General features: G+C 39.8%; 1 protein-coding gene across 1 annotated transcript in view; it reads left to right on the top strand.

Annotated features, from left to right (window-relative positions):
* Window positions 1–22,740, top strand: part of NKD1 (NKD inhibitor of WNT signaling pathway 1) — a 41,968-nt gene that overhangs the window by 13,804 nt on the left and 5,424 nt on the right. Inside the window, exons 4-7 of the mRNA XM_031061479.1 lie at window positions 8,728–8,834; window positions 11,328–11,423; window positions 18,741–18,888; window positions 19,899–19,983. Of these exons, the coding sequence (XP_030917339.1) occupies window positions 8,728–8,834; window positions 11,328–11,423; window positions 18,741–18,888; window positions 19,899–19,983 (436 nt within the window). The remainder of the gene's footprint in view (window positions 1–8,727; window positions 8,835–11,327; window positions 11,424–18,740; window positions 18,889–19,898; window positions 19,984–22,740) is intronic.

Raw genomic sequence — 22,740 nt, forward strand, 5'->3', positions numbered from 1 at the left:
GCTGGGGGAAGCCAAGGCAGCCCTGGACTCTGTGCATGGAAGATATTTTTAGGAGGGAGTTACCGTCCATCCTAAGGATGTGGAGGCATAAAGCTGAAGTGTGGTGCTGCAGACCCTTGTTTTGGTATTTTGAGGAGCCTTTGAAGAGAGTGGAGCCATCCAGGTGTGGTAGGACATGGCTGGCAGAGTGGGATTCAGACCAATCCGCTCCCTGTGCTCCTGCAGGACCCCTGGGAGCTGCTCTGTGCCAGCTCCTGTGCCCTGCAGGGACAGCTGCCAGCCCCTCTAGCACATCTTACTGCTCCCCAGATTCCAAGATGCTACATCTGAAGGTAAATTCACAGTGACAGTGTCTAGGAGAATATCACAGATCTTCCACCAGAGGGTTAGCTCAGAGTGGGAAGCTGAATCTTGAGTTACAAAGATGTGAGCTCTCTGGAGCAACAGGAAGGGCTGGCTTCTCCTGAAAGGGTGTTCCAAATGATGTTCCAAACCATCTCCTTTTCTGTGTTTGAGCAGTATGTGGGCTTCCATCTCTGGCTGAGGTCCTTAGTCTCAATGGTGAGCAGACACCTGCCTTTGCTCTGTAGGAATTGTTTCTCTGATGAGATCCTGTGTACTCTTCAGACTTCAGGTGGTTGGGTCAAGCCTTGATAAAATTTATTTCTCTGCATGTTTAGCAGTATGTGATGTATTATCTCAGTACTATTCCTCACCCATGCAGAAATATGAAAAGAGACATATGTGCACATGTATATGCTGGACTTCTGATATTAATCACAATAAATGCTTTCCTCCTGTTTGTGGATCATTCTCCATTCTCCTCCCCCCACCCCCCAGAGTAATATGGGAATGGCTGTGAGGATGGGAACACTGAACCTGCTACTAAATATTAACTATTAAAGAGTTGTCAGATCTGTAACAATTCATCACAGCCAAAATAGTGTTACAGCGTAGGTCGACAACATTGCTCTCTCTAACAGGTTAGTGCTGTGAGGGTCAGAGTGACATTCACCCTCATGGGAAGCAATTCTGATGAATTGAAAATTACAGTTCAGATACCTTTAGAGACCCTATTATCACAGCAAAGGTGGTGGAAGCACATTTTTCTTATTGAGGAACCAAGTTAGATGGGAGCGACTTAATATCAAAGACTGCATTATTAATAACATTACCTACTCAACCTTCATTTGAATAAAGGGTTATGCAGGGGCTGGGTTCTTTTCTTCTTTTCCTTTCCTTGTGAATCTCAGGGGGAAAAATCCAAAGAGACAAAGGCAAAGGAAATTTAAGATAGAAAATTCCATATGAGTGTGCATGTCTGCAACTTACACTGAGAATGGATTTTTAAAAAGCACAATTGTTACCAGTTCCTAACTAAAATCAGTGTAGGACCAGCTTTAGAGAAGAGAGATCTTTTTTCTTTTAAGTCACAAGTGATCAGTTGATGTCCCCATCTGTCCATGTTCAGTAGCTGAATTCAACACTTCAGAGGCCCATTCAGAGCCCTGGGACATACAGCACTGTAAGAAAGTGGTAAGTGGTCCATATGACACTGACAGTTTTCACTTAAGGAACACATACCAAGTTAAATGATACAACAGATGGCTTTCTGTTCATGTGGGTTTCGATATGTCCACTGATCAAACAAAAACCTTGTTTCTACAGGTATCATCCTGAGCTATTCTGACCAAAGCTAATGGAGATTCTTCCCTGCTTTCATCATCTTTTTTTTTTAACTAGGGGTGGGGAATGAGAAATTATCTTCTTTGATCTCCAATGGGGAAGGGAAAAAAAAGGACTGTTCTGTTCAGGCTTTTGGCTAACACAACAAACAGTGTTTAAAATTTAACTTTGCTTAATTAATTAGTAATTCTGTTTAGTGCTGTCTGATCTTCATCCAAAAGGTATTTTGAAGCTTGAGAACTGAACATGAAAGTGTTTTGGGTGAAGATGGTCAAGTAAAGCATTTAATCTGGCAGTTTCTGTTGATGAAATACAGCCAGTTGGGGAACTAATTGGAAAAGGAAATCATAATCTGGCAAAATTCAGCAAACTCCCTGCTTTTAGCAAACTCACTCCAGATAGAGTGTGGGAAATCTAGGTTTAGTGTTTATGCATGTATGAGTTACACCCTGGCTAGCAGAGAAAAACCATATAATCTTTTGTATCTGCATCTTTAGTACAAAACCTTCCTTGTAAGGAAATAGTAAAAAAATGCACCCCCCTCTTCCCAACATAATAGGAAAAAAAACCAAAAACAAAACCACCAAACGAAAAAAGCCAGACCTAGATAGAAACCTGTGAATCTGCATCAAAGTTTGGAAGTACTTCTACTTAGAAAAGTCAAATTATTGGGATTGGCAAAAGGAATTGAACCTTTAAGGGAGGTGATGTTGCACAGACTTGTGAGTTTGACTACATTTCATTTGGGAGAGAAACTGTTCTCTGAATTTCTGAGTGAATTTCAGTTTAGCTATTCCTCACTGTCCTAGTAGTGTCTTGTCAATTATAACCATGTCTGAATATTTAAAACATATTTTGGTTGTCTGTTTTTGTTGGGATTTGGTTTGGTTTGGTTGGGTTTTCTTGTTTTCTTTTTTTTTTTTTTTTGCAAGCTGTCCCAAAGTCTGAGTCACCACCCCTCTGCTCTGTCTGCTCCTGGTCAGGTGCTGGCAGTAGATCTTGTGACATTGTGACTTCTTTTCCCCTATGGTTTGCAGTTGAGTCTTTAATTTGTGTTCTGTCAACAAGAAACCATGAAATAGAACATGGGTTCTCTCCACATTTTCAGGTTGAAATACCCATCCCAGATTGGTAGGAGGCACTGCTAGTACAGCTCCCTCTGAATTGGTTTTGACTTGTCCCACTGGACGTAAAATGGACAATTAATTTTCCTACATTAAGTTTCAGAGAAGGCAGCTTGATCTTTGTTGTTTTGGAGGGTGTGTCTAATTCATCAGCTTCAGCTTTCAGTCAGGGAAAGCTAAATACATGCTTCTGGCACTGCCCCAGGACGAGCCTGTTTTTCTGTGTGTTTGTTCTGGTGGCTGTGGAACAGGAATGTTCCTCCCTGATCCTGTTCTCCCTGTGTTCATTTGCCACTGGAGAAGAGAGCCTTTGCTCAAGCGAAGTTATCTCCATCAGCGGTAAATTTCAGTCAAATCAGTGGAATAAAACAAAGTGTGCTTAATGATGGGGGTGATGTTTCTTAATCCATGGCCTCCAGGAGAACTTAAAAGTGAAATCTGAATGTGAATGTAATTGTTAATTAAAGGACTTCTCCTCAATTTAGACTTTCAAAGATGGTTGTCATTGCTCTGGTTGTTGTGCAGTCAGTGAGGAATGTCAGTTATGAATGAATGTTTATTATGTTTGCAATGAGAAAAATGTTGGCAGATAACTTAGACATCAGAGACCTCAGATAAAACAATGAAATGAATTCTCTTTCTATCCCTTTGGTTCTCATAGTCTCTTAAGTCCTCCTGCATCTGCTAGGTCTGTAAATTGGAAGGGAAACCCTGACCCTGTTGATGTCCATAGGAATTTCACTACTGAGCTAGGCCAGCTCTTGGATGCTCAATCCCACCTGTCAAATTCTGCTGCTGAAGTTCAATTTGACTGTTCTAGACGTGCTTATGACTTCCCCTCCTTGTCTTAATAATCTTTAATTTTTAAATCTTACTTTTATCCTACTCCCTCACATGTCTCTGGTTCTAATGTCTGGTTTGTTGTTCTTTTCCCCATGTACAGATAATTCTGTCCCTTTTCTTCTGGTAGTAGTTTTAAGGAATTACTGTGTAATCCACTCTATCCAAAATGAGAGGAAGGCTAATAATATTGCACTTCAAAGGTTTGGTTTCATGTGTGGCAGGTGCTGACTTTCATAGGTGGCATTTTTGTCAATTCTCCAATTTTACCTTCACTCTGGTTTCTCTCAGTAATGACCCTGACATCACTGGTAATGTCCAGTCATAATTCACCACTGTGGAATTGCACAGCTTCTCCCATAGTTGTGCTTTTTGAGATAAGGTGACACAACAATCACATACCTTTGGGAAAGGCTGTCCTTCCAAGGAGGTTCTGAAGTTGTTTGTCTATTTAGCCTGAGTTCTCCTAACTGCTGTGCAAAATTTGGAGTTGGTAGCCCAGACTTGGAGGTTGTTCTGAGTTGTACCCTTTGGTTCTGGCCTCAAGATCCTGTTAATCCATCTGACTAAAATGCAAAGTATGGTTGAAAACTAGAGTGAAGCTGTCCTTATTTGAGAAGGCAGATCATTTGACAAAGCACATGGTCCTTTGCTGGAATGAGCCTTTTAGAAACATGGAATGACATGCCACCTGAGTGAGGGTGAAAGTTGTAACACTCACTTTTCCACCTGAGTGCAGCTGTATTTTGGTGCTTTATTTTTTCTCCCTTATTGTCAGATGCAGGATGGAGGCAAGAGAAAGATATTTTTTCTGCCTGAAGCTTTTACTATTCTGACTTCATTCAATACACAGAGCGCAGCAATCAGTTTACCTCATTTCTGGGATATTTTGGTGATTCCTAAGCAGCATTTTGAATTATTACCCCCTTTCCTTAGGAATGAAAAAAACCCACAAAAAAACAACCCTGAAGAAAGGCTTAATTCTTCTGGGATGAATCTTAATATCTTTAAACTGGTGCTCATTCTCTTACTCTTTTCCTCCCCCACTTCAATTATGAGCAATTGGGTGGTAGTAATTAACAATTGTAGAGAGGAACATCTGCTAATACACTTAAGCCAGTCAGTTTGTTTTTCGTGAAAGAATGGTATTTCACAATTTTTCCAAGTTAATATTTTTTCCTTTATTGTCTTTCCAATTTCAAATATTGTCCAGACCCATTTTTATAGTGTCTTAAGGTTATAGAAGTGAATACAAGACCATTAATAATGAACAAGAAAAGAACATAATAAAGAAAACATATGCAATATTTCAATTCATGAAACATTCTGTTAGGGAACATTGTTTTTGAGAGCATATGGTTATTCCCATGAGAAGCAATACATATTCTGTTTTTCCCCTCCAGTTGTGGATTCCCAAAACAAGGGTTTGTTTCTCTGTGTATTTGTCTATGTAGCACGTTCTTTTTGTCAGGACTTGTTATCTGAGCAGGGAGGTAAGTAAGTATTTTTGCACAGATGATGTATTGTATGCAGACCTATTCCTGATGGCCTAGACTTTGGAAACACAAGTCTATTAATTCTCCACAGTCCTTTGAGATAGCTATCTTGTCTGGTCTGGTTTAATATCATTGGCAGAGCTGAAAGGAAGTTCACATTGTGAATATATCTGAAACCTTGGCATGCGGCTCACTGGTGGATCTCTCTTTACAGGCTGCCAGTTTTAACTGTCCCAAGCAGACATTCTCATTTTATTTATAAGTAGGCTCTGCATGTGTTTGTATCCCTCATGAAATTGAGCACATGTCAATAGTCAAAACTAAGTATAGCAGCAAGATACCAAACACTTCTTCTCTTCTCAGACAAAACAGTATGTATTTTTAAATGTTCATTGGGTTTGGATAAGGCATATGGGGATATATGCACAGACACATTGTTTGATCATTTGTTAATATTATTGTAGTATCTCTATATTGCCCTTTAAAATTTCTTCAGTTAGATTTCATTTTTCTTTGCTGAACGAAACTTGACATCAGGATGAGATCACCAGATTTCCCCATTTCATTCGAGCTCCAAAATGAGTAACTGATTTCAAAGGATAATTCCCTGGAGCAGCAAGGCCAATAAGTTCTTCAGATCAAAGGTCAGCGAAGCTCAAAGAGGATAATTTCTGGCATACAGTATTTAAACTCTCCCAAGGAGTGTACTGCAAGATGTATCCCCTCCTTCTCCAGTAGTTGAACCCTTGTTTTTTGAGAAGACTAATTTGTCAGTGCACGTTTTTTCCTCTGTTACATAAATTATACATTAAAGTGAAAGCTTCCTATCTGAACACACAAACTGTACATCCAGAAAGTCTGTTAACCATACCAGGGGAAGGAAGGGCTGCTCCTTCAGCAGAAGGTGACTGTGCTGGTCCTCTCTGAAGCACCTGCTGGGCTCTGGTGCTCTAATGCCAGTGGCTTTCAGCTCAGTGCAGGAGCATGGTGGTGGGAAGGAGGGAATGCTCTGTTGGACACTTTGTTTTGACAGAAAACCCAACAAAGGGCGCTGAGGCAAGGAACAGCCACCTCCTGCAGGATCTGCCTCACAGTGCTGTGCCTAATGCAGTCTGCCATGCCATTGTCATTTGGGATTGTCATTTGGGATGCTGACTCTCGACAGATAGAAGATAACTGTAGAAGTCTTTTGGCCATCGTGTACTTTTAAATATTTAAAAAATGTGTGATAACAGAAGTGGATGTTGTTTTTTTTCCAAATGGCTGTTCACTGTCCCAAAGAAGCTAGGGGTCATACCAGCCCAGCTTTCATTTATTTCACATTCCTTGGAGCAAGGCTGGGTGGGATTGCAAAAGCTTCTTTTACAGAAGTTTTTATCAGGTTATAACTGCTTGTGGAAAACCAGTCACTGGTGCAGATGAGGCACTGAAAATCTGGGGCTGTGTCTAATAGCTGTGAAGAACCATTATCAGTGTAACTGTCCTTGTTATGAAGGCCCAGGTTACTTTTTCATTTCTTGTTGATTTTAGAATGTAGCAACAAAGCTGGACTGAAGTAGACAAACAAATGTCTTTTGTAGTATGGGGGTGTTTTTGTCACCTTAGTTTTGAACTTCTGGGAATGTAGAGTTATGTTCAAAGGGCAAAGTGAGCATAAAGCAAACAGCACTTTATCAGATATACTTCAAAGTATTGGAAATAATATTTATTTTAACACCTGTCTTACCTGTGATAAACACTATACAAAAGCCTCCTAAGAAGCAGTCCCTGCTCATCCAACAACATCAGCTTAAAAGAATCAGGGAAGAAACTGCTGTGAAGCAACTTTGTCTTCTTTTGTCTGACCTTCCTACTTAGCTTGTGTTTGGTGTAAGGAATCCTAACACGACTTAGAGTAGAAATCAAAGCATATCAACATGTCATTATGTGTACAATAAACACCATCAAATTGGTATCATGCAAATTACATGTGTGTATTGGGAAGCTGGTGTTAGTATAACCTCGAAACCACCAGTAAGTATCACAAGACAGGAAATACCCAAGGTCAGCATTTCAAATTTATTCCCTTTTCTTTACTGTACATCCATCTTATATTGCATACCACAGTTTTGAAAACAAACAAACAAAAGTAATACAATAATGTTAAATTTAAACAAACAAATGTAGTACAGTGTGACAGTGTGAATGTTGGGGCAGAAATCTACTGGAATTTCTGAGAGTATGAAGCAATGGTAATGGGAGTTGTAAGAGTTTTATTTTGGTTTGTGTTTTGGTGGTTGCTTTTGGTTTTTTGTTGGTGTTGTTGGTTGGTTGGTTTCTTGAAGCTATTTTCTATTTTAAACATGAAAGAAAGTCCTGGAAAATGGCTAATGAAGTATCTTAACTTCTAGCATGTTAGTGACTTGCTTTCTTGGAAGAATGGTTGGGAGGAAGCTCAGCAGTGTGGGACACCAGGAGAGCCAGTAAACCCAGTCTGAAATGGGTCACCCTGAACTGGAGGGGATCATCAGTCACCTTTTTTGTAAGGAATCTGACTTGATTGAACTGGCACTTAATGAGATGCTACTGCCAAAGGCATCCCCAAGAAACAGTTCCTGACATGGCATTAGGATAAAGGCTTTGGGTGGATGCAAACGCTGCAGTGCAGGAGAAGAAAATGCTGACTTTAAGACTCATGTTTTTGCAACATTGTTGGGTTTTGGGGAGTTGGAAGGATTGCTGCTATATATAATGGAGTGAGGGCATAATGTTGGCAGAGGTGTGTGGATGTATAAAAAATCATGTCTAAAAGTCTGAGGGTAGGGTTAAAAAGTTTGTGTATATTTTCAAAATGCTAATGAAGATAGAATTAGTTTTCTTCAGATACAGGGTTTCATCATGTGCAAGGCTGAATGCCCCTGCAGAAGCCCAAGGAACAGCTGTTAAGTTCTAGACCTTTGTCTTTTAATCCACATGAGAAGCATATATCTTTCTGTTGTATATCTGATATATGTTGTGATAGATATTAATATTGATGCACTTTATGAGTGCTATTGATTTATGCAAGTGTCTGATGTTTTAACTCGAAACTTGAGTGAAATATGCTATTTCATGCATTGAAAAAATGCAGCTTAACCTTTTTGGCAGATAGTGTTGCCTTCTTGGAAGGTACTAAACTTTGTGTGTGTTTGAAGAGTGAAACTGGAACAGAATGAGGGCTTTATTTCAGCTTCATTACTTCACTCACTGCTGGTGAATGTGATGGGTTTTTGCAATATGTCAGAAACTTTCAATATTTTGCAAATTATTCAACTTATTTGCAGTAACAGTTCTGCTATTTTATATTCTCATAATAGTGTGTTTGAACTTCCTGTGACTCTAGTGATGTTTGTAGGAGAGGCTGTGTACCAAAAGCTGTTGGTAGATTGTCTGCTGAAATTATCCCAGATGTGTAGTGAACACAAAAGCAAATCAAGTATAATGATCCTCTCATACAAGTGTGCTGATATCAATTTCACCCTAAATATAAAGACAGATTTGCAAATATGAGACTGCTTTGACATTTCCTTATAAGCATTTTTTCTTAAATATGCTTTTCGCAGTGGCTTTGCCTCCAGAGAAGACAGATGGAGTTTGCAGTGGAGATGAAAAGAAAGCAGAAAAAGAAAGTGACACACGCACAAGTTCCAAGAAGCAACTGAAATTTGAAGTAAGTCCTTTGTATTTTAAAGTTTCACTGTACTGACATAATTATGGTAGAAAAATAACCTGTGGACCAAATAGTGTCATCTGATGCATGTTTATTGCTCCCAGTGTTTGTAGTGGGTACAGGAGGCAGCAGAAGTGGCACAAATCAGTGCCTTGCTGTCAGTGCTCCATGTGAGGTGATTAGTGACACTTATTTCCAGGTTTGGAGAGAATCAAATGATGGTTATTTCTCTGCAGGATCTGAAATGCATAGTAAGAGGAAGCTTTCAGTTTAACCCTTTATTTATTAGGCCAGCTACCATATAATCAAATCTTTAGACTGACTTTCATGTACTATTGCACATGGATAAATCTGGCTAATGTAAAAGATGCCTGTGACAGGTTCTGCAATGCTTGATCTTCAGTGCCCAGGTCTCCAAAGTGGAATAACCCTGACCTGCTACTTGGGAAATCCATCTGGTCACATGGCAGGAGGAGGAGGGTGATGAGTCCTATGGGTTATTTCCTTGTAGGCTTGCATCTGTAGAACATCATATAACTGTCAGACATTGTGTGCAGTTGGCAGATTTTGTTTCTGTAGGGAGTGTTTTCATTAATGTGAGTATGGAAACATGCAGTCACCCAGCTAGTGGGTTGTCTGTCTTGGTGAGGAGGAAGATATTCTGGCACCAGCAAAAAATAGCACAAATATTCATCTCTGCACTCCAGCCTTTTGGTGCTGTCAGCACCAAAGTAATGAGCTTTGTGTTCCCTCAGTTGATGATTCAAAGACCATGCAGGCACCTTACAGCATGGCTGGAGTGTTCTTTTCCGTCTCACTCTGGTACAATTTTATATTTTATTGTTTTAAAGCAGATTAGGGGGTGGTAGGTTTCCCATGGGTAGTTCAGGTGTTGCTTTTGTGCCTTCTGGGGAGGTGACTTTTCTTTTTTCCTATTTTTTTTTCCCCACAGCTATAACTCTTTTTCTAGGCCTATTTTATATTCTACCTCAAGTAGCAGACATTTGCAGACAGGAAAGGCATGATAAATTGCAATTAACAGTGCCTTGACATTTGAACGTTGGAAGACACCTGTCAACATGGTTGGTGCCAGAGTAGCTGGAGCTCCACTGTACCAGCAAAGTCTGTGCTTGTTCCCAAGTAGTTCTTGGCATGCCATAAAGGTTAGCACTTGGTTCTAGGCACCGTGACTAATGCACGGAAGGTTTCCATGGCTCTTAACTAAGCAGAGCACATCCTCACATAAAGATGTTATGTTAGGCAGTGTGGGACAGGGAAGTATTAATATGTGGCAAGAAACCAAGTATTGATATTTTTTTCCCTTGGTCTACAAATGAAAGTTTTCCAGCAATGTAAGCTGGGAGCTAAGAGACTGGTAAATGCTTCAAAGGTATGAAAGAATCAGAAACGCAGTGTTGCGACAAGGGGTCTAAACCTGAGGTGAAAGTGATTTGGCTTTTAAAGGTGCCAGGAATGTTTATGTAATATGAAACTGTGTTTCCACAGTGGAGTGTGGGGCACTTGGCAGCTCTCAGCCGGGCTTGTTACAACTGAGAGGAGCTGCCTTTGAACTCGGCAGGGGACGGGTGCCCATGGCTGCTGAAGGGAATTGGTTTCAAGTCGGAAGATCAACCAGGTGTTTTGAGGTCTATCATGCTGAAGCTATTTGGGGCTGTTTATTTTACTTGCATACAGTGACTTTCATTTTAATTGCACTGTAACTTCTCTGTTTTGCCTTTTTGTGGCTCTGGATAATTCTGATTGCACGGGCCTTGAGAGGCAGCAAACGATTTGCACCCAGGTGACTGGAGTCAGTCAAAGTGCATCCTTTGTTCTTGGTTTTGGTTTGGGGATTTTTTTCCCCTTTAACAAATTGATTCTTTCAGGTTTCCACAGATCACACTCTCACTAACAGAAGCATAGTTAAAACAAGGAGCAGGTTCTACTCCCGGGTTGTTCTTGCCAGTTCCAAGGCAGGCTCTGTTTCAGGAGCTTCAGTGATGTTGTACTGCACTAACTCTGACAACCTTTGCCTGTCAAATATCTGTGTTGAGGACAGGTCTCTCTGGTGGGGATCTGTTCCACACTGCATTAATCCTTACTCCTGGCCCTGTGGTTTGCCACCTCTGCTTCTGTTGTCTTGTTCTTCCTGAGAAAAGTGTAGTTTTCCTTCTCACATTTTAGTGGGGAATCTTACCATGTGTCAAGAACTTCAGGGAATAGTCTTCTTGTACCTTTTCCTGTTTTCTACAATGTAGTGGAAAGCAAGTTGTGAATTCCCTGAGGTGTAGCCCAGAGGGTTAGGAGTGTTGTGTGATTATGATGGGACCTCTTTGTTGTGGTGGACAGAGATGTGGACAGGACAGGACATACCCTGAGAGCTTCCTCCCACAAGGGAGGGAGGGAGGAAGAAAGCAAGCAGCATCTTACAGAGTCTCCTCTGCAGACGGGCCTTTGCCTTAGATAATCAGCTGCTCTTTGCATGTTTCTTAGGAATTGCAATGTGATGTGTCTGTAGAGGAAGATAACAGGCAAGAATGGACCTTCACTCTGTATGACTTTGATAACAACGGAAGAGTCACACGTGAGGTAAGCAAAGTACAGCTGCCCCTCTATGGGCAGCACTTGCTAACAAGAGAAGTGTTTTATAACAGGAACATTTTTCTACTATGAAGTAGAGGTGTCCTGCCAACTTAAACAGCAGTTTCCATCGACCCTTCCCTCCTAGAAACAATCCCACCAGTAGTTTGCTGTTTTCAGATCTACTGTACCGGTTTTTAAGCTGGTTGTTGTTTAATATCTGAGATCAGCCTTTAAAAAGTAGTACTGGCGTTTGAGGAGGAAAAATATCTGAAACAACTGAACAGCTAAACACATTGTCAAAATAAACCCCTGCAAATGTATATTGTTCTGGCTTCTCTCCTGCTTTTCAGAGTTAAGCTAACCAAATAGCAAGGTTGCTTGCTGACATTCTTTCCAGCAGTACTAACTATACTCTTCTATTGTTTTTATGAATATTGGGCTGATCTCTGCCTTTTCCCTCCAAGTATAAATAACACTGATGATGTTCTCTGGAGGACCATAAAGAATGGCTGTCAAAGCATACCTGTGTTTATTTTTTATTATCAGGATGTCTTCGAGCCAAATAAGAGGATGTATAGATTAGGCTATAGTCCTTTCTGAGAACTATTTCTGCCCAAATTGAATAATACTTCTTCTAGAAGAACGTCTTTTACTTGGGATTTATGCTGTGTGCTGTCATTGATTTTTGTGATGTGTGTTTACTGGCTCCCATGCCTTTAGATAATCAACTGAAAATCAAAGGCTTTTTTCTCTCTTAGATCTGATGCTGGTGCCTGTGACAATTAGTAAAAACTGTTTGAAAGCAATAGGGCAAATACTGAAAGTGTAGTGGCCTTAGACACCAAAAAGTCTGAAGCAAATTTCTTTTGACATTGCCAAAGGTGGTGGTTGTTCAGGGTTTTTAACATGTATTTGAACATCATTACAAGGCTATTTTTATTATCTCTACTCTGATAGTGCTTTGAATAGTCAAGTGAAATCTGTGCCCCTCATGCACAAGAACAAGCAGATGAAAAGTTGCAGGCTAAGTCCAGAGTTTGAAATAGGAAGATGAGATAGAGAGGGCAAGAAGGACAGATGAGGTGAGGAAGTAGTATTGTATTTGTTAATGTCTGTGGAACAGAGACTAGAAAAATGAAATAACTTGCTTGAAGTCTCACAAGAACATAGTGGCAGATTGAACCCAGGTCTTTCAAGACCCAAGGCTAAGTCTTCATTACAAGATTATTGTGACTCTCAAAAATAGGGGAAAAACACACAAAACCCAAACCCACACACATGGGTGTCTTTTACATTCAGGCATGGAATTCCCATTAATGTCAGCGGGGGTTCCATGTGCTGAACATAACGAGAATATGCTTTCAAGTATGTATACAATAATTACTTGTGATTATGTGGTACACCGAAGAGCTTAATTTGACTGTACTTTGAGAATATGTTACAGCCAAATTCTACCTCACCCTGCTACAAGAGCAGACTACAGCTTAACTGAAACCAAATCTGTGCAGGGATTGAATATTATACTCCTCTGAGGTCTGGAGGTTGCTACATTCAGGCTTGAACCTGTGCCAAAAAAAATTCTTTCAACCAAGGGACCAAATAGGTTGATAATTTTCAGCTCTTTACATGTGACCAAAGATAGAAATGAGAAGTATGCGCCATTCCAAATCTTCCCCTTTATGTCACACACTTCTTTTGCAAACTGTTCCAGGGCCATTTGTATAAGCCATCTTCTTGGTTATCTTCTGTTGAATCCAGGTGCAATTTATGAGGGTTTTTTTTGAGCAAGAATGACCAACAATAGCAGCTCATAGATAATCCTGGCCACAAAAGAGGAATTTTAGTCTCTTAATATGACATAGAATCTCTTGTTCTCTTGGCCCCTGGGAGATGGGCAGACATAGTGTGCCTGATACTGTCCTTTGCTAAGCAACTCTGTCCTGTTCCTGCAAATGACTTAACGAGGGGGAACATTAAACATTTGAATAGTTTCAATTAAAATTAATAAGAGACATGTTTTCAGTTAAAAGTATGTGAAGTACCAGTGCCCTTTAGTGAGCTGATAAAAATGCATTCAGAACCAGTCAGCTTTTCTTAACAAAGGTCCAGTGTTCTGGTGAGAAAAGCTTAATATGGACCTTTTCTCCTTCTTGGAGAATTTCCCTTTAATGTCTCCTGGATTTATATCTGGATTTAACAGAGAGATTTTTTTCAGTTAGTTTTTTACCTGTAGACCTGGAGGTGCTTTGCAAAAAGAAGTCAGTAGCATTATTCTTGCTTTTCACCACATTTTAAAAGTGAGACAGTGGAAAAGAAGTTGCTTGCCCACCCATATCCATTTCATTTGATTCCAAATCATTGTGTTTAAAACATTGTACCTCATGTCCAGAGACTTTCCAAAGGAATCCAGAGTTAAATTAAGTTTGTAAGACACACATAGGTGGGGAGAAATTTTACTGATGGATTTAATTGGCTTTTTCATTCAAATGTATAAAAATTGTAAATAAGGTGTGTGTTTAGTTGCTACAACTTCCCTTGGGTTCTACAGAATGACAGATCACTGCTAGAGCATTCAAATTCCATTTTAGTGAAATTTCTGCTGGATCTTATGTCTTCAGAACTTAATGTGCTTTGATTTCCTCCTAGAGTCTGTATGACTTATTCTATAGTCCTTATAATTAGAAATTCACATCTAATCATGCTTCTTGAAGAGATAGACCCGTTATGAAAGCATAATTATTGGGATGGCAAATTGTAAATTAACATTACTGTATGTTATTAAACTTCTGCTTTTTCTGTCATAAAGATGACCAGTTCTCAGTCCTTTTTGGTTTAGTGAGAGATAACTTTTCCTGCTGTAATATGTATATTACAAAACTTGGCTAATAACACTTCCCTTCATTCCATAAGCCATAAGAGGACAATTCATTATGTACAGCAGGCCTTTTTAGAACTGACAGCTGCACTGTAATTATCCACACATGAATATTTGTAATCGGACTTGAAACTTGGATAATTGAACTAATGTGTTTTGATCCGTGAGGTTTTATATTGAGCTCTCTGAATGTAATTATGCTTCATAAACACTAGCTTTTTTTTTGCTTTTTTTTAACCAGTTCTTCCTTGTAATATTGAGTTTCTTTGGTGAGCGACTGCACAGGAATAAGCACAAAAGAAAGTTGCTTGTCAGAACAAAAAAACAAAAAAAACCCAAAAAACAACAACAAAAAAAGAAATTTCTTCTAGAGCAGCTTTTGAGTAGATAGCAAGTGAAGTTCCTTTTGCGTTCCAAATAAGAATGATTCAAAAATGTATGTGATCAAACAGAGCTGATGTTGCAATAAAAACATCCTGCTGTATGTCGAAATCAGACTACAAACAAAGTACAAATGAGACATTTGTATTTATCTTTTTCCAAGGGAAAATAATGAACTGATATTGATGTTTCTCTTCATGCATTTTTAATGCTAAAATTGTTCTTTCTATCTTACATTAAATACCCAATTTTTCCTCATATGTTTCCTTTGTGACTTGTTCTTTCCCTTTTTAGATTCTTTTACTCCTATACTCTGATGAATAAAAGAGTTTGAGGTTATATCTGCATTCAGAGCTCAGCACCAAGTCACTGACTTGGGGAAGGATATTGGTTTTTTTGGGTCCACCATTTATCAGCCTGACCCTTATCTTGAAGTCTGTTGGTTTTCACTGTGTTTGTGCTAACTCAGGATATAGAAAGAACAATGGAACCAATGGATAGAGCAGCAGTGCCTGTTTGTATCTGTGGCCATCACTTCAGTCATTAGAAATGATGACTTCATGTCAAATAGAAATATTACGAAAAAATATAACTTTCTCTCTTGGTTTTAAGGGGAGTCAAAGAATTCTCTCTCAGGCAAGCTACAAAGACTCAAACTGAATCTTTCAGTTTTATTGAACTCTTTGGTTTTGGGGGTGTTCTCTGGGGTTTTTTTGGTTTGTTTGGGTTTTTTTTGTTTTTCTTTTTTTCCTGAGGGAAGGCTGGTAGTTTAGGGTTTTTTGGGGGTTGTTTGTTGGTTGGGGTTTTTTGGGGTACAAATATCTCATTCTGTTAAATTAATTCTAATGGAAAAAATCTATTAATGTCTTCTACAAAGATCTCTAATTTGCTAACTAGTCTTGTGATGATAATCTATGTTAATATGGGAAAAATAAGGTCATCCCTGCACTACTAATATTCCTTAAAACCAGAAAATAATACCTGGAATAGGGGCTTTCTCAGTCTCACATATGTTCTGTAAGAAATGAGCAATACTTCAGTGGTCTGGTTCTTTTTTCAGACCCATTGGTTGCTCTGAATGTTTTACATTTCTCTGAACATTATAAATTACTGTAAATCTCCTACTGGAGAGCCATAAAGTATTCTGCAGATAGATGTGTGAGAGCAGCATACATGTGTGGACTTAACAAATAAAAATATTTCAGGCAATCTATTAAATTTTCTCTTGTTAATATACTTTTGTTGCATTGGTTGCTTGATAAAAAAGGATGGGATTTTCACCCTGGAAAAACCAACCATGGTGTTCAATAAGCAAAAGACAAATAAATCTGGGTATGGCACGTGCTGGCTGTTTGGATATTACTCAGTGAGCATTTGTTTTCCTCTCTGTGGAAAAATAGAATAGTTTCAGTTTTTGTACTTGATTAACCTAGAGATCCCAGCAGAAATTCTTCATACCAGAAGCCCCTCAGAAGTTAGGGTCATGCAGAACACTTCTCTCTAAATATAACCCATTTGCTATGAAGGAGAGAAATATTTTTGTTCATTCTTGTTTCTCCTTACCCATTTAATATAGTAGTCTAAAAATACACTTTTTGTGGGGGAAGGGCCAAGCAGTCTAAAGCAAAACAGTTGCAAAATACCATGATTTGTAAAACTCATAATTCTTTGTGCATAAAAGTTCGATTGTATGGTAGGTGGGCTCTGAGTCATGCTGGTTTATTTATCAGACAAGAGGAACATTTAACTAGGTTTTATTCTTGATCTTTGATGCTAGATTTCTTGAGGATGGTGAAATGCACAGGCTGGGGTGTGGAAGGTAAAGCTGTCTCAATGGATTTAGGCAGTTTTTTAATCAATTTAAATACAGATAATGTTCAGTGGGACAGCTTTCAAGGGAAACAGGTCTGCTGGCAGGCTATCGGAAGATGAAAATACTTTTGGGGTAAATATACATGTAACTATAAAATACAGAGTGTGTAACATATATCTTAATGGTCTATTGCTACCAATTTGACAAGAAACCATTACCATATTAGCTGCCAAAACAGGGCTGTGAGAAAGGAATTTTAGTGGTAGTTCAAATTTCATTGACAAAGATCTTCTCAGTAGATCAGTGCCTCAGAAATTCATGTGTTATAATTGTGAAACAATAATTGTGAAGCAACAAGAGGCTCAAGCTGCCTCGTGGCTGGTACCTGTTCAGCCAGGACCATGGTACATGAGACAGAACAACCCAAGCAGCCTTGTTTGACCAAATCAGAACTGTCAATTTGCTGAAATTCCCAACCCCAAATTAGGACCACAAGTAAATGAATCCTGTAATGAAAATGTTGTTGTCAGTATTTAGGAGATCAGCATAAGCACTGAGTGGTTGCTCATGGCTGTCCCTAACCTCGATCTTGGGACTCATCCAGTGTGAGCACCACGTTCTGCAGTGCCAGAATGCAGGAACTTCAGGGCTGCATGTTAAACACATAACAAAATGCAGAGGCAGCAGTGTGTCAGTCCACAAGGGTGCTGAGTTCTCTGTGCAGTCATTTCACAGCCTGGACATTAATTTGGGTTAATTTGGGCCTGTTTGGCTGGGACATGCAACTTGTCCTGATGTGACATGCATGTGCACATATCTGTGATTTGCCAAGTATGTGTCACACAAATGCCACATTTTGCCTTCCCTCACAGCCTTTGGGAGTAGTTTTTAAACTGCTGAGTCAAGCAGCTTGTTGAGAAAGACCCTCACAGAACACAAGAGGCAGATTGTCAGCCAGTTAGCAAGTTAGACCTCAACCCTGAAAAAAATCATGTAAAAGGGCAGTGGGGGATTTTCTGTCTATGGTTTTTGAAGCTAAAATAGACTGGATGTACAAACATCTGGCTTTACAAATATCTGGCATAGCTGAAAAAAGGGAAAAAGGGTAGATTATTGTGAGTGAAAGAGTTGATAATAACCTCTTGATAGCAGCCTTGTGTGGAAAGATGACATGTTGGCTAACCAACACTTGTCCAGGAATGTATGGGAAAAGCCCCACTCACCCACTGAGTGCTGAGTGTATGGAGCCCAGTTAAGAGTAAATACTGTGCTTAAGTATTTTGCTGAAGGAGAAGGTTTATCAAAGTCTGGGATTATAGCACAATGTTCCTGGAACATGACTTATGGAGGGTGTATAAAATAACAGATATAGCTTGTTTGTCTGTTTATGTGCTTGCCTGGGTTTCCTCTTAGATGAAATAAAAATTGAGCCCTTCAAGCTGGCTGTTGGATGTGGCTCTGTCTGGCCACATTTAGAGATCTAGCTAGATTTCAAATTACAGTGGAAGTGTGAGAATGGAGATGTGTTAAAAGAGCTGTGAGATGTCCACCAGATTGACACAGAGCATTCTGTCCCACACTCAAGCTTTAGACAGGGATTGTCAAGAGCATGGAAAGCAGCTACTGATAACAGCCCATATAGATTCTTGCAGCAATGAGAGAAAAAATACATATTCTGCTCTCTTCTTATGAATTTTGTCTTGAATTGACAGGTCTGGAGAAATTCTCTTAAGTGCAGGAAAGTTAGAGAGGTTACATGTTAAGACAAAGTCTGGACCCCGCTAGGATTTAGTTATTCATTCTTCCTATTGAGCTGGAAAACCATCTACTGTAATATCATTGGTCCTGGCCATAAGGTCAATATTTCCCTAAATTCTGTGTGAGTAGAAATTAGTATTTCTATGTCATCTTTAAAACTGGTTCCATAATGAGGACTGTGTATTGACTTCTAAAGTGGTGGGGGGCTCCATTAGGGCATACTAAACTTTGAGCTGCCCACCACATGTTACAGGTGTAACTTTCCTTTGCAAAGGAAAAGTTGTAGAGGTTTTGAATTTTTATAGACCTGACTCTTAATGAAGATTGTAACACTTCTGATTGTAACTGTGCAAGCTGAAGTCTTCTAAATTCAGTGACTTCTGAGGATGCCTCAGCATTTAATGGTGCCAAATCCAAAACAATTGTAAGCATTGGAGCTGTGGTTTCATGCCATTTTCACAGTGCTGTGTTCTTCTGTGTTTCAATCCTCCTCCAGGACATTACCAGCTTGCTTCATACCATCTATGAGGTAGTTGATGCATCAGTAAACCATTCTCCTAGTTCCAGCAAAACTCTGAGAGTGAAACTTACTGTGGCACCAGACAGCAGCCAGAAGAAAAAGAGTATCTTGTTAAATCATACTGGTAAGGATGTGCAATCACCCATTGGAAAAATACAAAAACTTCCAGAGTCCCTTGAAAATCCATCTCTATGCTTTGTTAATACAAATACATATATACTTAAAGGCAAATAATTATGTGGGTCTTTTAAACCCCATGAGCCTGCTTTATGATCTTGATTGTAAAATTACCTGCCCTCCTTTCAGAGTCTCATTAGGAAATGAGGGTTCCCCCCTCTAATGGATGGCTTCTTTTGGAAGCAGCAGTAACCCAAATGTGGTGTAATTGTCTTTGTGCACTGCAAGGCAGATCTAAGGCTTTCTTGCACCACTCTATCTCTGCTGACACTGCAGCACTTGGTTTGTGTGGGAGGAGGTGTAGGGGTATAAAATGTTTCTTGCCAGTGCATAGCTACCAGTGCTGCTGGGTAAAAATAAACAATTAAGCATAAGGAAACTTAAATAATCTGTGCATAAAAATTGTACATTTTCTGTGCTGGCAGAGTGTGCCCTTATAAAAGTGTTTGTACCATGATGGCTCGTCTAGCTTAACTTCACTGTAATAATAATTGTATCAGCATAATTACTTCAGTAGGTAGAGTAGTACTAAATTGAAATACTAGAAGTATTTAAAATAATACTTCAATAGAAAATGTAGGCATCAGGACTAAAAGGAGAGCCTGGTTACCTCAATTTTAATAAAACAATCACTCCCTCAAGAGCAGACACAGGCGAATTCTCACTGCTGGGCAGCTCTTGGTGCATTAGGACAGCACTGAGCCTTCAGTGTGAGTGTGGCTCCACCTGGGCTGCCCCATGGAGTGCAGGATAAACCCAGCCCTGACTGAGATGCTGCAGTCCTGGTCACCTCTGAATAAAATCTGTCCTTTGGGCAAAGCAGGACTGGGAAGGTTACAGGAAATGATGCATCACATCTGATGTACTGACCCAGACAGAGGTGTTTGCAGTGTGGAATGTTGGTTGTGCTGGTCAGCAAGGACAGCAGTGTGACAATAATGTGCTTTCTGCTGGCAGATTTGCAGAGTGCCAGGCACAGAGCTGAAAACAAAGCTAATGAAGAAGCAAGAAGCTCTGAGAAGAAGCAGAGGGCTTCCCTCAGGTAAGGGGAATGAACCCTGGCTCCTGACAGGCACTCTGAGGAAACCTCAACCATTGATTCCTTGCTTGCTTGTTTTATTTCTAAAAATTATTTTAAAATAGAAGAATTTCAGGAGTTTTCATTGTGGACTTAAGAGCACATTCCACAGCTGGATACTTATATTAAAACAAACAAAAAAGAAAAAAAAAATCCTGGAATTTTCTTTTTCTATGAGCTCTTTGGAGGATCTGAATTGTCTTTTTTAGATGCCATCTGCAAATAAGTGAGGTTAATAGCAGAGCTTTTTGGCTAAAAGTGTCCTAAAACCTTTTCCACTCCTTAGAGGCCATCTTCTGCCTTTCTCTGTCCTCCTTCCAGCCCATCTTTTTCACTCATCAACTCAAATGGTGCCAAGCTTTGCATGGGCTAACTTGGTTACCAGCTCATAACCCAGCCAGAATGCTAACAGGTCATCTTGGTGTGTATTTGATATATTTTAGGATTTTATGTTTCATAGCAGAAACTGCTTGTAAGGCAGAGGGAAATGTGTGCTGAAATGTTACAGTAATGACATTGACTCATTAGTTATGTTTGTTTCTTCAGCTGCAAATTTTAAAAAGAAAAAAAACAACAAACTTTTGGCTTTCCTTAGATTTAGGGATATTTGTCTGGATACATAGAAAATTTATCAGGAGAAGGAGCATTCAGTCTTATTGAAACTGACAAGAGAACAGTACCTCCCTTTTTTGGATGGAGAAAAAATGCTAGTGAGTTATCCCAGTCAGCAAATCCCAGTACAATCAAATTTCAGATTAAAAGAAGAATAAAATTACTATTAATCTTGTGTCAGCAACTCTGCACAGAATCTTCTATGAACTGAAGAATACTCTGTGGTTTTACTTGCTGGCCTAGATGTGGTGTGCAGATTCCCTCTGCCCATTAGCAAAGTTTTGCCCTGTGTGAATTCAATAGATTGGTTTTGTTTGATAATCTAGTGCAAAAATCCCTTTTCAGTTTGAAGTCCCCTTCTTATCCACCTTAAAGTCCTGGCTCTGCAAATGTAGTGTTTTTATGAACAGCAGGCATTTCCAATTCAATCCACAGTCATGGAAGCATCAAATGTTGGGCCAAAATGTTTGTCCTTCTCCTTCCTTTGGTGAGAGGCTTCCTCACAGAAAAATCTGTGTCTTGAGCTGAGTAGATCAGCATCAGACAATGGTCAGCAGTGCCAGTTTTTGTTGGATCCCACTAAATGTAGACAGGATAAAGAGTGTGCTGTTCACACTGTGTGTGTTTCAGGGATGTTTGTGCACTCTGGCCAAGATGACAGTCCTCAGGAAAGCTGCTGAGGCTCAGGTCAGAATCTCACAATATTAATGCAGTTGCTTCCCCTTTGAAAGCAGTGCTGAGAACTTGTGAGAAGTGCACACATTTCACATGTTCAGTCACTTAGGAAATTCTAGGCAAGATGTGATTAATACTCAACATAAAATGGATAGAAGTGTTTTTATCCTGAAGGGTGGGAGATAGATGGGTTGGATTTTTCATTTGCTGAAAGCTCCAGGCAGGAGTTTTCACCTGTAGGGCTAATATGAGTGTCCCGTTAAGTAGCTAGATTCATGGCTAGATAGCCTGGTTCTCCCTGGCTGATTTAAGCTCTGTGTTCTCAGTGAGTGAGGCTCTCAGGGGATGTCCCTGCATTTTCTGCCCTGTGCTCTATTCCCCTTTCCTGCTCTGTTGTTTTGTGCCATCAGGGTGACACATCAGCGTGGGAATTTTAGACAGGACTTCCATACACCCCACAAACACTCCAGCAGATGCCCTTTTTTATTAAAACCAGAACCATACCAAGCCCAAGCTTTTTCACTAAACCAGAACCATACCAAGCCCAGTAACAACACTGTATTTTTACATGGTTGGTGTGTGCCCAAGTCCTCCCATGTGTTTGCAGGACAGCCCTGAGGGCCTGGATGCCAGACACTCCAGTTCTCAGAAGTACTTGGAGTTCCTTTGACACTGGAGCACATCTCTCATCAGTGTATAATTGCTTTGCTGTGTATATTTGCATGAATATTGCTGAACGTCATCTTGCATGCAAGAAAGTTATTAGAATGTAGGGCTGTGGCACTACTGGCATAATTTTTTTTCCTCTGTCTTGATGAAAGATTTAATTTATTGCAGTAACAAAATAACAGGTTCCCTGTTAGCTTCATTTCCAAGAGCAGTGCTGTATGCTGTGTTGCTTAATTGTGTTGGATCAAACTCAATGATGTTTTTTCTGGGTTAACTGTGAATTGTCTTCAGCACATGTGTTCAAGTCCCAGTGGTTTCTGTAGGTGATTCATGCCTGGCAACTGCAGTTATGCAAGTTCTAGCCCCAGAGATCTTTTATGTTGACATGCTAAAGTGTAACAACCTGTGAAGTTGTGTCTGATACAGGAAAGGTACTGTTGGTTAGGTATCCAAAATGTAGAGAATATCTGGACATTCCTTTTTTTTTATTTTTTGAGAGTAGCCCGTGTCACTTTTCAAAGCTGACTAGAATTTTTAAACTTTACCTGCTTTCCAGGCAGACTCTCCTCCATTCAGGAGACTCTACCTCTATCAAAGTAGAGCAAAAATGCTCTTCCAGTTAGGTCAAGTCTTGTGACTTTGATAAAAGACACTGCAGACCTGACAGAGACACGAGGGGCCTCAGTTCTGTAATGTCCCTGAACAGTACAAACTAGACCAGGAAAGGCATTTGTGCCAAAGCTCAGGGGATCAGCAGCCTCTGGA

This window comes from Geospiza fortis, unplaced genomic scaffold, assembly GCF_000277835.1.
Source record: "Geospiza fortis unplaced genomic scaffold, GeoFor_1.0 scaffold405, whole genome shotgun sequence".
Taxonomy (NCBI): domain Eukaryota; kingdom Metazoa; phylum Chordata; class Aves; order Passeriformes; family Thraupidae; genus Geospiza; species Geospiza fortis.